We start from the raw sequence: 16282 nt of genomic DNA, 5'->3' as shown, positions 1-16282 counted from the left end.
CCCCCCCAACGTGCCCCCCCCCTGGAGTCGCGGGTTTTGTGGGACAAAAACGGTCGTGGATGATTGGAGTGACGTCACGGCCGCATCCCAGCTGGAGATGGAGCGATGAAATGAGATCGTGTCCAGCGGGTGCTGGGTGGATTGTTTACTTGCATGGATCGGGGAGGTGTGCATTCATCCAGCTGTAGATCGGCCGTGGCTGAAGATGATGATGTTACAATACATGATGTTCTAGTTACAATATATTTGTCCATATTTCACCACTCGTGCCTCACAATAAGAAGCCCCTGGGTTCGATTCCCGATCTTTCTGTGTAGAGTTTAACACGTAGAAGGCTTTCACGACCAATATTATTGATAATAGTATGAGTCTCTATTCTGGCAAATCGCCCTGGATGTAATTACCAGCGAAACGTCGATCTGCTCAAATTGTAATTGTTGTGGATTTACACTCCAACACACCGGTGGGCTGAAGTGGTAACTAATTGGCGTTTTGTTCACGTGACAAATCCCTTACTAATTGTTTTTTATACTCACGCGATCTAACCCAAAAACCTTTATTATGGATTCCTGTGTAGGGTTTGTACGATCTCTCCCCTGTTCTTCGTGGGTTTCCTCCCAAACCACGCACAATGCAACCAAACAACATCCCAATGCTGCTGACAACTCCAGCTTGGATGATTACCTACAAGACCATCACTCAAAACTGCTCTAGAGGAGTCGTACAACCCGAGGTGCCAATGCTATCCAGTGGCCTGAAATCAAATCTATAGCTATAGATGACCAATGCGAGAAGTTATCATGTATTTTGATTAGAGTGTGCTGCTGCTACTACTGTTGTTACTCCTGCTATTATGGATTGACTCATGCCGCTAGCGAAGGATGCTAGGTTTACTAATGTGTTATGTATATCGCTATTGTAAACTTTCAATCACATTTCTTATGATCACTGTTACATTGTTTTATAGCATTATTTTAGTAATTTCTAGAAAGGTTTAGTTTAGCCCGATTTTTTTTATGTAGTATAGAGTTATACTTAAACATTTTAATCTACATTGTATTATGATTGTTATTGTGATCTAACATCAAAATGGGATTTTTTGCACATTTTGTACGCAGCATAAACAAACGGTGCCTTTTTTGGAAGATTTTGTTGTTTTTGTAGGTGATGTTTCAATTTGCGTACAGCAAATTTGTAATGTATCTTGTAATGTTATTGTTTGTTGCGGTTGCACCCGAATCAAGAGCCGAATGGCTCACTGGGTTATTCCAAATAAATGAAACTGAAAACTGAAACTCAAATGGGATCACACGCAGCACCTGCATCAGCATCGCCGCCTCCTGCGTAAAACTCGGCAGGAATCTCCAACAGAGAGAACCCATAGAGATGGCACAGATTCAGAGACTCATATAGATACCCATAGAGAGGTATATAGACACATAGAGACCCATAGAGATACAAGGAGATCCACAGAGACTCGTACAGATACATAGAGGCCTATAGAGATACATAGAGACTCATCGGGATACAGAGACCGATAGAGATACACCGAGACCCATAGAGACTCATGGGGATACAGAAAGACCCATACAAATACAAGGAGACCCATAGAGATACATAGAGAACCATATAGATATATGGAGACCCATATATACATAGACCCACAGAGAATCATAGGGATGCATAGAAACCCATAGAAATGCACAGGAACCTATAGAGACTCATACAGATACATAGAGACCCAATGAGATACATTACAGACGAGCCACTGAGGCCATGCAACACAAACTATAAACCGGTTTCGCGGCTCCTTCAACAGAATACGACGCAGTCTCTATCTCTGCTGAAGCCCCCTCTCGTCGTGGCAGCAGCAGACTTCGACATTGCCACCTAGCGCCTGAACTACATCGCTACTGCCAACATAACTCAAGCCTAGGGTAGAATGCGGTGTCAGTGGGGCGCCACGGTGGCTAGGAGATGTTAACTACCTCGCCTGGTATGCAGGAGGTCGTGGGTTCATTCCCGACCCTGACGATGCCTGCTGCTGTATATTTGGAGTTTGCAGTGTCTCTCTCTCTTTCTCCCCGTGGTCGCGTGGATTAATCTCTGGGTCGTTCGGTTTTTCCTCCACATTTAGAATCAACAACACGTGTTTAGAGTGTTTGGCGACTATGAATTTCCACGTGATGATAAGCCACCACTTCGTTGAGCTATCGTTTGTGGCCGGGTCGCTTCTGAAAAAGAGCTACGTAGCTCAGTGGGCCTTACCTGGTAAAATACTAAAAAGTAGATTATAGTGTAGTGTAAAAATCACCCCGCCGGCTCTGCAACAACGACGACAATAACCCCACAACTCAACATCGCAAGCGGTGCGGTGTTAAAACTCGCCACTCGCGTCGACGTTTTCCGCGTCCTTGATCTCGCCCGAGACGTTTCCAGAGCGCGGTGTGACGCGTGGTGTGACGCGTGGGTGACGCGCAGTGACACGCGGTGTGACGCGTTCCACGGGGCTTCAGTGACGTGTTTGTCTCCAACTCCGCCCCCACCCACCACGACCGCGTGTTCTCAGTCACGTGCCCTTCGGCGTCCGCGAGGTGTCGCTGTGGTCAGAGCGCGATGTTCTCTCGGGTCAGGGGTCGGCCATCTGCGGCTCGCTCCGGAGAAGCATGCGGCAAGTGCCGGATGAAGCTGATGCGGAGCCTGTAGCACGATGTTATAAAGGGGCCCTAATAAAAAAAACACGTAAATATTAGGACACACATTTTTAACTTGCACAGTACAGTAATTCGATTTTTTTAATTGGCTATGCAGCCAGAAAATACGACAAATCGTTAACCTTAAACACCCATTCGTTCGTAAAAGTAGAAGGCGGTATAGTACTATAGTAATAGAGCAAGTGCAGAATCACTGAAGCGGAATTGATAGCTTGAAAGCATTTAGCGCGGGGCCCTTGAAAGTGCGGGGCCCGTAGCATCTGTAGCTACTTGTGCAGCTACTTTCGCGACGAGGATAATCCGGCACTGCATGCGGCGGCTCTTGAAGGCCTTGATGCTTCGTCACAACCCCCAAGCCCCCTCCGCCTTCTCTGATTCGTCCGTTGTTTTTTGACCGATATCGTCGATGCCCCTGGCAATGCCGGCCAGGACGTCGGGATGTTGCAATGTATGATGACGTGAGGATGTGGAATAGACGCACGGCTACAATATATTAAAAGCCAGAACACCGATGTCACGCGAACTCCGCGGGTGACGTCACTCACGTGGAGGACCCCCCCCCTCATTAATAATCATGAGTGGGTGACGTCACTGCACATGGGGCACCCCCCTCTCATTAATAATCATGAGTGGGTGACGTCACTGCACATGGGGCACCCCCCTCTCATTAATAATCATGAGTGGGTGACGTCACTCCACATGGAGCTCTTCCTCAATAATCATGAGCGGGTGACGTCACTCTACATGGAGCACCCCCTTCATCAATAATCATGAGCGGATAACGTCACTCGTGGACCCCGCCCCCACCCCTTCATTAATAATCAAGAGCGGGTCATTATTTAAATCCTTTATATTAAGTTCACTTGCTTGCTTGCTTGCGCGCTTACGACCGTGCAAATCTTTCGATCGTTTTTTAACCCACTTCCCGTGATCCAAATCGAGCTGACATTTTGCACACAGACTCGTTGTGCGTGACAATTTATTTTCGTGAAAAAAAATTCCCATAACTTTACACTTTTTAGGAATTTTTTTTTATATTTAATTACCAATTGCTTAATGGTGGCAGGCAATCATCTGACCCATAGGTGGCAGCCATCTCAAGCCAAAGCACGAGAGGACTCTAGCCGCCACGCATATAAAGGTTTTATAGTGAAAAACTTTGTTTTACGGGTTAATTTTTTTTCGATTGATTTCAGATTAGCTGCAAACCACCCGTTCTTGGATGGGCTACAGGCCACGTTTATCTAAACAAGATGACTCGCTTCATGACATTACGTTGTAAAGGCCCCAACCGTCTCCTATTCACGAAGTGCACTGCGCCTCTTGAAGTGTTGAGCTTAACGACCAAAAATTCTATTTAAAAAAAATGTCTCTTCTTGTTATTTTGGTGACCGATCCCTGTTCTCGGTCGACTCAGCCCAAAGCCCAGCGCGCCTCGAGGGCACCTATCGTGTCGCCTTGGGGTGGTCACGCTGGCAGGGTCGGTCCCCTGCTCATTGATGCTTTCGAGGCCATGTCACACACAGCACAAGCCCTGTTGACGTACCACAAGACGGGACTTCTATCCACCCCGCTGGTGCGATGACCGTATAAAGAACCCTGCTGCGGCTTTTAGAGTGCATTGGTTGACGCGTCCCCGTATTGTACCCATCATTTTCTATCAGTATTCACGCTTTGTTTTTGGTTCCCCACGATGTATTTATTAGTTTGTTGCCTCAAGCCAAAATGAGAAGTCGTGGGCAGTCGATGGTCATTTGATAATTTCCATACGAGGTCCTGAACTGGTGTTAAAAATTGAATTATTTGGTGGGGTGCGGTTCTCTTCAATGACCCCCCCCCCCATCATCCACTCTTCTTTTGGGTCTCTCCCCCCCCCCACCTCGCCCCCCACCACATCCCCTCAACCCGCAATGTCTACCAATCGTGCTGTCGTCAGGTGCAGAGACAATAGAACCCACGTGGAAATGTCGTCGGTCGGTGTCCCGTGCGTCCGTCAGTCTCCCTCCGTGGCGAGCGAAAAGCCTCGCGCTAAGGGACCGTCCATAAATGACGTCACGCGATTTTGGACGATTTTTGACCCCCCCCCCCCCGCATCGTCACACGGCGTCACAAAAAGTCAGACCCCCCCCCCCTCCTCAAATATGACGTCACAAAGCTTTGCCCCTCCCCAAAAAATAAAAATGCTTCAAATTGCTTTAAACTATTGTCATTGTAGTGCGTATTTTATGTGACGCTGCACTCTGATGATTGAGAAAACATTTATTTAAAAGTCTATTTTATTTAGAACGTGTTGTCGATATTTAAAGTTGCGCATTTTGATGTGACGTCACATTTCTCAAACCCCCCTCGTCACACATCGTCACAAATGTCTGACCCCCCCCCCCCCCTAGGTGCATGACGTCATTTATGGACGGCCCCCAAGCTATTTAATCGTTTTCCCACACCGCGACACATCCCCGTTCACAGAGCACCCATTTCTAATGCCAAGGCACCAACCCACCGCACGCCAAAGGTCCCGGGCAGACCGGCCGTCACACTGACCGCAAGAGGTCGGTCACTGATCAGGTTACTAGAGGGCAACTTACACCGGCTGCGTTGAATCTCGTCATGGAGCATAAACCACCATCACGCGAACTCCGATGGTCATCCTCGCGGTAGCAGCGGCTTTTGGCTGCGAGCCATCGAACAAAGACGGCCACCGGCATCGCGCGCTTTCGGATGCCCTTCTGCGGCCGTCTGGAATGCTCTTCCTTCCGATATTAGGAAGCCAATGGGAGCTATGCGCTTTAAAATCACCGAGATTGAAACGGATTTCTTTAGAACTGCATTTTGTGTTGAGTTTGTCCTTCCCCGCGCACATCCGATGAGCACGGTTGGCTAAGTACGGTGCAAACGAAGTTCAACAGACATGCGTACAGGTCCCCCATTGTAGCGAGCCCATGGTCTCAGCCGTCTGATCTGGCTCTCCATGACTTGTTCAGTGTGCAGGGCAGTGGTGACCTTCTCTTCGTGTGACCACTGGTAGCTCCTCCGCCTCACTTGAAACGTGGTTTACCGGAGATGAGATTTTTTTCGATATATTTCCATAGAATGTATGCGTGCTGTTAAAACCTCTGGATCTTTGCGGTGTTTTCAATTGTCAAAAATGTATCGCTTTCGTCAAACGCATGCACGCAAAATCAAAGTGTTTACGTACAATAGTAAAACAATTAATAGCAGTACAAAAAACAAGAAACAATAGTTGGTCATTGTTTTTTAATATCACAAATAATTTTTGTTACAGTATTTGTTGTACATAAACAACACTGCTGTGCTACACAAATGTGAAACAATAAAATTATTCCGCATCTCCAGGGAGTGCTTCTTCACCTCCTCCTCCTCCTCGTCACGATGCAACGTCACAGTAGACGCGGAACTGGCGTGGGATGGAAGTTGAACCACGCGGAGAGACGAAGCATCATGGGCGGTCTCCGCGCGATTCAAACAGGGTCACGGGGTTTCACGTCACAGGAAGTGACGTTGTAAAGGCGGAGCAGAGGACCATGGCGCTCGACAAAATGGGTGCCGGGCCACGTGCGAAAACGCTCCACGCGTTTGGTGACGAACCAGCGACGAACTGGTGGATGAGTTTGGTTCAAAGAGAAACTTCCCCGACCCTCACCCCCTCCATCCAACAACCTATTTTCCACTCTCGCCCTCCCTCCAGCATAAACTCACCGCAACATTACCGGGTTGGGTAAGCGCAGTCCCTACCTGGAGTGAATTCTCGGCATCACTTAAAACGTCGGTCTAAACTCGCTTTCTTGACAATCAAACATTTTACTGCACTCTCCTTTTTAAGGGGGCGGGTGGGGGCGGAGGGGAGGGGACAACAAATCATGGGGAAATTGACCCTGTGGATTATTTTGTAAATCCGAATGATGCTGAACGAGCCCTCGAGAAAGTGAGGAAACAACACATAAGCGATGGCGAGCGAACGACCTAAATAAAATACGCCACCCGTTCACGTTCCGCACAGCGCCAATGGGAATACCTTCGCGTACGTAAATGTGATAAACTGTCCCGAAAGCACTTCACAAATGTGGTCATTTTGTTTTGCACACTGGTACACTTTAAGGTCACCGGTCGAACGGGCATTGGCTCATCACAACATCGAGCAATTGTGTTTTACAGGCTGTGCATTGACAATAATCAATAACTTAAAACACACACACACATACACACACAACACCGTTTTCCTTAACTCATCACACCACCAACGTTTAGCCTGCTCCTCTCCTCCTCCCACGTTCACAACTCCAGCCGACAAACACGTGGCGTCATCGTCGTCATCGCTCCCACCGAGATCGGCCCAGAGGCAGCAGCGGATGGGCGCAACAAGTTGCGAGCGACGTTAAAACCACGAGTCGTGTGCAACTCAAGCGGAGCGACGTTAAAACCACGAGTCGTGTGCAACTTAAGCTTGGCCAGCGGAGCGACGACGCGGGGCCAGCCGAGCACTCGGCAATGGGTTGTGAACCACGCGGTCAAATTTGGCCGGGGGTCGTTTTCCCCAGGAGAATCGGAAAAAGAGGGGCAGCAGCTACTGCAGCTACTGCTGCTGCTTAGAGATTAAGTTCGGGTTGTCGAGGCGACACAGCGCGATGCGGAGCGAACGGCCGCGTCGATTCGTATGAAGTGGATGCGTCCCCGAGAGGAGTTTGGGCTCCGAATGGGAATTCAAGTTACGGCCTTTAGAACATTAGGGGCGCAACGCCAACTGCGTCTTGCATCCCAAAGTGCGTTCATTAAACTGCAACACGCTGCGGCGTTCTTAGTTTTTGTTTGGTGGGTGTGGAAATTTCCAGCTGCATTTTGTTGTGTCCTGGAATTGTTTACTGCTTTGAAATCGGGATTTCTTTTTAACGTTGCCGGCTCCTGTCGTATTCCCGCCGCGTGCTCCAATTCTTCCCATTGCTGTGCCTCAAAAACGGCGAGTCTTGCCTGCCAAGCAGACCTGCTGCTGCTGCATACCGCTGCTGCTGTTGCTGCTGCTGCAGAGAGAGGGGGCAACACTTGTATGGCCGCAAAAAGGCAGGTAAGTAAGCACGCTAAAGAAATTTAAGAGATGTTGCGGGGGGGGGGGGGGGGGGCCTTAAGACCACTCCAAGAATGAACCCGCGGGTATTAAGTGTTGTCGTATTAGTTAGTGTGGATTTATGAACAGCCGGACATATGCCAAATACACCAACACCAAATACAGCACTGCTTTGATAACGATTACGGTATAAATAAGGCTAAGATGCATTTTTTTTCATTTCACAAGTACAATCCCATCCCTTTGAATAGGCTGCATTTCCATAATAAAGATGTTTTGGTTGAAATCGTGTGAACCATAAATGTGCCGTTAAATGTACTTAAAGACCTAAACAGGAGGACTTCTTCACTTTTTTTCTGGCTGATCGCCTGATGAAGCTGGTTGTTGTAATCACCAGCGGAAACATCACTGTACTCCAATAGTAAATGTTGTAGTGGGCTTACTCTCCGACACACTGGTGTGCTGTGCCAGTAAGTAATTGGCACGTTTTGTTCACGTGACAAACCTTACTAATTGGCTGTGTCGGGTGGTGGTGGGTTTAACGACACATTTATATTTTACGCGATGTAACCCACACAAAAAAAACATTTGATGGATATTGGTCGCGAAAGCCCACGTGTTCAACTAGACTGCATTTACAGTTATACGCATTTGTAAAAAAAAACGATAGCAAGTCTATTCAACGTCCAGTATCGAACCAGGCGAGGGCCCGATGCGAAAGATTATCTCTGTTGAGAAATTATTTCAAATTGGCGTAATCAAAAATTTGCATTTTGCTGCACACTCTAGCGTCGTTTCATCACGGAGAGATGTTCATTCCGTGTACGGTTTATACATTGTTGCAATGTTGTACTTTTAAACACCGGCTTCAACCTCTGGCCTTACACGTGATCGCTGGTGCAACGGTATCGATTAAGTTGAACAACACAAGAGGATTCTTAAATTAACGGTTCAGGTGTAAATGTCCCCAACAATTACGTTGTGACGCCATCAGCTCTCAGCTAAATCTACCCAGCCACAGCAAGCTGCCGATGGGTCGGGACTGCTGACTTTTGAACCAAACAGGCATCTCCGTCTTGCAAATGAGCTCGGGCGTGGAAACCGCTGCCTGCGAACATCCAGTGTAAAATTATGGCATTGTGGAACGAACAAGAGTCAAATTCCCAAAGCGAATGTAAAAAACAATTATTGTAAACTCAAAAGAAAGCTACCCGACTGAACCCCAAACCTTGTGTTCACAACGGACACTCGCGTACCAACCGAGCGTCTTGTAAACCAGGGGTTTCCATCTCTCAGAGGACACCTAACCCCCCCCCCCTACCCAGATAACCTAATGCTCACCCCTGAGCGACCGCTGGGAGCGATCAGGATCCCTGCACGGATGACAGAGGACCCCCTTGACGACCGAGCGCCGCCGCCGTTGTTGTGAACAAACCAAAACGCACACCCATGGCACGCGCGTTCACTTTCGCATTTTACATGCAGCAGCAGCAGTCCCCCCCCCCCTCCGTGGTTGTTCTCGTACGGGTACAGCTTGACGAAGCCAAAGCACACCGCGGACGAGACGCGCCCAACAGTCGATGTTTTTTTTACTCGCTGACATTTAAAAACGTAGTTCCGCGACCGACAAACACGCTGGCTCAGGCCTGGTTGTTTAGCCCATTTCTTCCCGATATCGGGAGACGCTGGCGGACGTGGCCCCGGTGTCGGCAAGCACCGATCGCCGCCCCATCGCACCACTCGGTTAACGGCTCCAATCCAGCGATCGTAACCCCGTGGGCGGTGTTATTATGAACGCTAAACACATACTACGTGACGTCCGCTTCACGGTAGGACTAACAACAGTAAAGAAAAACATCACGCGATGTAATTCGCAAGAGTCGGGGGCCGCATCGTGCCACCGGCGGGGGTCACGGTCAAACATTTTGCCCGAATTGTGAAACAATCACACTGCAGATTACTCAAAGGGAATATACGCAACAATCATCACCCCCCCCAACCCCACCACTGCGAAAAAACTTGGCAAGACTTCCTTCCTGGGTAAACAAGCGTCGTAATAATCCTCTTCAGGCCTTCTAGACAAAACTTTTAGAGAGGTTAAATTGGAGCGACACCAGCTAGCACCGGCGTGCGTGCTAAACAAAATCGGGTTTAGCATCTGCCCTGATCGCTGAACAAAGGTGAACCACATTTTGAAAAGTTTTTCGGTATATATTTTTTCACCTTTTGTTCGTGTAAAGTAAACAAAAGAAGCAAGCCAAGTGATAATTTATGGGTATCGACATGAAAAATAAAACCGAGTCATTTTTATCTTTCGACGTTTCACAACTGGGACGTGAACGCTTGCGGCAATACAGGATGCTTCAGAAAAATGCTAACACTTATATGGGACTATCGTTTTTAATGAACAAATTACGGATAATACACTGAAACATGATAACAAATGTAATGTTAATAGCTTCAAAAAGTCAAATAGTCTCCACTTGTTCGCCATCATTGTCAACACGTGCCTGGAATCTTCTCCAGGTGGTCTCCAGAGCCCGGAGGCAGCACATTTCCTGTGGCGTGGTTGCAAATTCTCAGAAGTGTCAAGACATTTTGAAGCACCCTGTATTCTCGGAGAAGGCAAACGGGGAATCTGCCAATTGGAAACATCGGTTGGTGGCTGTGTGGCGCGTAACGGTGGCCGGAACTGGCTGGAATGAAACAAGAAGATTGGCGTGAGCGCGGAGAGGCTGTGAACATCTTCGACGCAACAAGCGAGTGGTGAGAACAGACGATGTGTTTAAAAAAACAGAAAACCGCTTGAGAGATTGCGCAAGACACGGGCGAGAGGCCGAAAGGTTTACAAAAACTCAAAATACGGATAGACACGGAGAGGACATGCGACACCGATGTGACGACGCTCGTCCGCTTATTTGCATCAAAAATATAAGTGACATCTTTAGAACGCGGGCTTCCACCGGGGGAGGGAGTCACAACTTAAGGCTTTCTTCATTAAGAGTCCACCGCGCCCATCATTCGAACGTCATCTGTGCTCGTGCACCCTCCGGATAAGGTCCCGGGGGTCACACTGTGTCCCGGAAGAGAAGCAGGCGTTTGAAAATTTGGTCCTAAAGGGAAAGCTGTTCGGGTGGCCACAAGTTGCAGACCCGCTTGAAAATAATCGCACTGGTTTTTGTTTTTGTAATATATACGTATATCATGTGTGTATTTGACGAATGTCCCACGGAACCGGAAGCGATGGCTACCGGTGCGACACGGGCCACCTGCGTTGGCTTCAATTCCTGCCGGGCGCCAACGCGGTCCACCGGATCGCCGGGTCCCATCGGCCAACGGCCGGAAAAGCCGCCGCTCGGCGCACGCACAAAACGCTAAATTCCACGCAACTCGCCGGGGGAAAAACTGGCCCCACGTGCGTCGACCGCCCGCATCCACGTGCCGTGTGTCGCGTCCTCATCCTCGCCCCGCCGCTCCGTCTTGCGCCAATGCCGACTGAGAAACGAGGCGGCCCGGAGCTGCCACTTTCAGTTGAGTCCTTCAGGCATCGCTCAGCCGTTTCCGCACCGACCCCTCCCGGCACACGAGGGAGCCTTCACGCGAAGCTTGCACCAAGTGGCCGGTCCTCGCTTGGGTGATCGGGCGAGCGGCAGTGCGGGTGGTCGTGAGCGAACGAGTGCCAGCCCTCACCCCGACCGGACAGGCAAGGCGCTAGGAGGAGCAGGGCTGCACGGCGTTGCGCATTTTGATGTCCTTGCGGCACAGCGGGCACACCTCGAGCTGCAGGGCGCACGGCATGCACAGGTCCCTGCGCACATGGCCAAGCGAACAACACACACGCGGTGACGCCACCGGCCTGATCGCCGCATCGGTGACGGTGTCGGTGCTACTTACGACAGTCACGGTCACGGTGAAGGTGTCGGTGTCGCTGCTGGTGATGATGATGATCATTACGACCGTGATGGTCACAGTGAAGATGTCCCTGATGGTGATGACGACGATCGTGACGATCGTTATGACCATGACGGTCGCGGTGAAGGTGTCGCTGATGGTGATGATGGTGTTGGACATGCTGGCGATCGCGTGTTCCCCCCCCCCCTTCTCCCCCACCCCCCTATCGTCCTCACCGGTGTCCGCACGGCAAGAGCTCCGTGTCGGCCATGTTGTCGCAGCACAGCGAGCACGAGTTCTCTTTGATGCTCAGCTGCCGCAGCAGGGCCAGCTTCATGTGCCTGGCGGGACACGCGGCGCGCGCAACAAAATCAACAACCGCGAGCGCCAAAATCAACGACCGCGGGTGCCAAAATCTACGACTCCGAGCGCCAAATTCTACGGCTGCGAGCGCCAAAGTCAGTGACCGCAAGCGCCAAAATCAACGACCGCCAGCGCCGCTCACGGGGGGGTCGTGACAACGCCGCAGGCAGCCCTCGCCGACACGGTAGAAGCCCGCATGCTCCGGTTAGCGCAACGGCCGGCGCCTTCCCGATGGCGACGTGCAATGCTCCGCGATGCCGCCAGACTGTTTAGTGGTGTCCGTGACTTCACTCTTTTACTATTTTTATTTTACCAGGTATGAAGATGCAACATGGCCACAAATTATAGCTCAGTGAAGTGGCTTATCGTCACGAGGAAATTTATAGCAGCAGCCAAATACGCGCGATGTTGATTCTAAATGCAGAGGGGAAAACCGGAGGACCAGGAGAAAAATCCACGCGACCACCACGGAGAGAGAGACACGCAAACTCCAAATATACAGGAGGCGGCGGGCACGGGGGTCCGGGATCAAACCCATGACCTCCTGCACACCAGGCGGAGGTAGTTAACATCTCCTTAGCCACCGTGGGGCTTGGAAAAAAACTACAAATTGGCAGGACCCTCCTCAAAAAATTGTCTTGAGACTCGGCGAGGCTGATCGGGGTCAACAGGCGCAGCAGCAGCAGCAACAACCACCACAAGTACGCTCGAGAGCGTGGCTGGCCGCGCGCCGGACGAACGGGTCGATGGAGGACACGACCTCCGCGAGAGGTCAAGCCTGTTGGCCGTGCCTGGGCAGGATGAGTTTGTCCTGGCTGTTGAGCGTGGCGCACTCGTTGAAGGTGGAGAAGCGCACGGCGGGCGGGTGCTTGAACGGCTGCGCGCCGAAGTTGAACTCGCACTGCTGGTAGGACATGAAGCTCGCGGCCGCAAAGAACCCCGACCTGTCGGGAGGCACAGGGTGGGGGTGGGGGAACGCGACATGGCCGCGTGAACGCACGCACGACGGATTGCGCTGAGCACGGTGGAGAAACCGGCACGGGTACCAGCACGGCACAGGCGGTTTGCCAGCGGCAATTTAACCGAGTTGAACCGGAACGGAAGCTGGCCTTCAACATCCAAATCTGGCTGGGGGGCAGGTCTGTGCTAGGGGTGTGTGTATGTGTGTGTGTGCTAGTGTGTGTGTGCTAGTGTGTGTGTGTGTGTGCGTGCTAGGAGTGTATGTGTGTGTATGGGGAGTGGTAGTGTAGCGGTTAACGCGCTGCGCTACGAACCTGGCAACCCGGGTTCGATTCCCGCTCACAGCAAACACCAGTGACGATTATTATCTGTACCGGTCCTGGGCCTCCCCTAGGTCGACTCAGCCTCAAATGAGTACCTGGTGTGACGTGTAAACATCGCCACTGGGGAGACCGGGCGTGGTGTTGGCCACCTACACCCTCGTGTGCCGTGCCGGCCTTTATAGGTGCTCGCTAACAGCACTTGTCCCTACAGTCTGTTAAGGTTATACGGGGGATGTTTGTCTTTTTGTGTGTGCCCTAGCGTGCGTGTGCTCGTGTGTGTTTGTGTGCTAATGTGTGTTTGTGTTCTTTGACTTCCCAGAGGCATAAATATCACATCTCGGACGGGAACATATTCAACATCAACCGTTTCAAAGCCAAGTCGAAAACATCAATCACATCCGTTATTGAATTCAAATATCCTGATGATGCCCAAGTCAGCACCTGCTCAGAAGCTGACATTCAGGTCATCGTCAACATGTTCACAGACGCTTACAGCAGGATTGAATACCAGCAAAACAAAGATCCTTTTCCAACAAGCTCCGGGAGGACAGATCCCACCCACTACAATCACTACCAACAATGCAATTCTAGAAATTGTTCCCAGTTCCCCATACTTAGGCAGCCATCTCTCTAGCAATGTCTTCATCGATTATGAAATCCAACATCGGATTGCCCGAATTAGTGCTGCCTTTGGAACACTGAAGAACAGGGCCTTTGAAGACCACGACATTACGGCCGAGACCCAAGTGGTTGTGTATAATGCTGTGATCATTCCAAACCTCTTATATGGGTGCAGAAACCTGGACCACCTATCGTAAACACGTAAAATCTCTCGAAATCTTTCCTCGACGCTGTCTCAGGAAAATACTCAACATCACCTGGGAAGAAAGACGAACTAATATCAGTGTCCTAGAGCGATCCAACTCATCCAGCATAGAGGCCACCATGATGAAGTATCAAATCAGATGTGCAGGTCACCTTGTGGGGATGAATGACTGGAGGCTTCCTAAGCAAAGCTTCTGTTCCCAGCTCAGGGACGAATCACGTTGCCCCCGGAGGTCAAAGGAAGTGTTTCCGTGACAACCTTAAAATGCACCTCAAGCCAAGTCACATAGATCCAAACAACTGGGAAATCAATGCTCTTGATAGACCATCGTGGAGGGCCAAAATCAACAATGGAACTCAGCATTTTGAGGCTGAAAGAAGAGAGTTTATAGCCCTGAGAAGAGCACGCCGCAAAGCACACACACACACACCAGAGACAGAGACAACAACGAGTGTGAGCTCCAGGGTGGACCATCCTGGTGCCCCCACTGTGCCAAGATCTGCAGGTCACGGATTGGCCGATTCAGCCATCTCCGAACCCATGGCCAGCCAGGTCCACCTCACAACACGGACAAGTTACACCTGGAGGGGCATCACTCGACTACGCGGGATCCCAGAAGAAAAATAAGTTTGTGTGCTAGTGTATGTGTGCTAGTGTGTGTGTGCGTGCTAGTGTATGTGTGCCTGTGTGTGTGTGCTAGTGTGACGTCACCGCCACTTAGTGGCGAATGGCGGTTGTTGTGTGCTAGTGTGTGTGTGTGTGTGCTAGCGTGCTAGTGTATGTGTGCTAGTGTGTTAGTGTATGTGTGCTAGTGTGTGTGTGCGTGCACCTTGAGGCCACGTGAAGCGTTCGACACTTCATGTGGCCTCAAGGTGCACATGGCCTGGCACAAGCGTCGCGGTGACGTCACCGCCACTTAGTGGCGAATGGCGGTTGTTGTTGTTGTTGTGTGCGTGCTAGTGTATGTGTGCTAGTGTATGTGTGCTAGTGTATGTGCTAGTGTGTGCTAGTGTGCGTAATGCATCTGACGTCAGCCTGTAAGGTGCCAACACACAGTCGCGTCAGCTACGCGCGTCTCGGAGAAAAACAAACCCCGTGCTTCGTGCCACGCCTGCTCGGCACGGCGCCAGCACGGCTCGTGCGGTGGAAAAAAATCAACCGGAGCCCCGACCGTTGCATCGCTTTAACCGATGCGGAGTCCATTGTTGTTTGGCTTCGTGAAATTATTCGTTCAGTGGAAGATATCATTATGCTCACTGGGCAGTATTGATTTGAAGTTTAACCGATGTATCGGCCGATATTCGGCTTTTTAAAAAATATCGGTATCGGAATTTATGCCAACTGATGTGTCCCGATGCTTTATACATGCGTAATGAACCAAAAAAATAGATTCTTGCTCCTGTAAATCTACGTTTGACAAGTTGGTATTGCTGTTTGCTAAATGATCCGGGATAGGGAGCTCTATAATAAAGGTTTATTCGGGTTAGATTGCGTTAATATGTGTCGTTAAACCCGCCACCATCCGACACAGCCAACTAGTAATGTTTCTCACGTAAACTAAACGTGCCAATTCGTTACTTGTACAGCACACCGGTGTGTTGGATAGTAAACCCACGACATTTACAATTCTAGTACGATGTTTCGCCGGTAATTACAACAACCAGCCTTGCAAAAATGTGCGTTTAAAATTAAGCAAATTGTTCCTCAAATATTGAAAGCTTAATAACATAAGTTTTAGAATTGATTAGAAAATGTTGCATTTTTTGACAAAATATCGGTCGACTATATCCGCAATCGGTGGACAAGAACTCTCCAATCGGTATCGGCATCAGAGCCAAAAATCTGGCATCGGTCCGGCTCTAAAATCCACCCTTGCTTCGTGCCACGCCGGCTTGGCACAGCCCCGGCGTGGATTGCGCGGAACGCCCACAATTGCTTCTCTGTGGTTGCGTCCCGGTTATATCAAAGCGTTGTGCGTCACTTGGTAAACGTACGATGCCGATCCGAAGACTTGTTTCTCGGGCGGCAGCGGCGTGCCGTTGAGGGAGAACACCATTTGCTTCTTGTTGAGGTCCAGGAGAAAGCCGACCGTGTCTCCTGCGATGACAACAGCGGCACACGATGGGTC

The 16282-nt window shown here is 50.1% G+C and overlaps 1 protein-coding gene across 5 annotated transcripts in view; it reads right to left on the bottom strand.

Annotated features, from left to right (window-relative positions):
• Nucleotides 1-5960: 5960 nt before the first annotated feature.
• Nucleotides 5961-16282, bottom strand: part of RSPRY1 (ring finger and SPRY domain containing 1) — a 56679-nt gene continuing 46357 nt past the window's right edge. For all 5 annotated transcript variants that reach the window (XM_061573180.1, XM_061573183.1, XM_061573181.1 and 2 more), the window contains exons 13-16: nucleotides 16149-16251; nucleotides 12837-12989; nucleotides 11919-12023; nucleotides 5961-11599 (exon numbers count right to left, since the gene is read on the bottom strand). In XM_061573180.1, the coding sequence (XP_061429164.1) occupies nucleotides 11503-11599; nucleotides 11919-12023; nucleotides 12837-12989; nucleotides 16149-16251 (458 nt within the window). In that variant the 3' untranslated portion in view covers nucleotides 5961-11502. The remainder of the gene's footprint in view (nucleotides 11600-11918; nucleotides 12024-12836; nucleotides 12990-16148; nucleotides 16252-16282) is intronic.

Source organism: Lethenteron reissneri, chromosome 52, assembly GCF_015708825.2.
Source record: "Lethenteron reissneri isolate LAM-NWPU_2019-01 chromosome 52, ASM1570882v1, whole genome shotgun sequence".
Classification (NCBI taxonomy): Eukaryota; Metazoa; Chordata; class Hyperoartia; order Petromyzontiformes; family Petromyzontidae; genus Lethenteron; species Lethenteron reissneri.
This window is presented reverse-complemented; position numbering and strand designations above follow the sequence as displayed.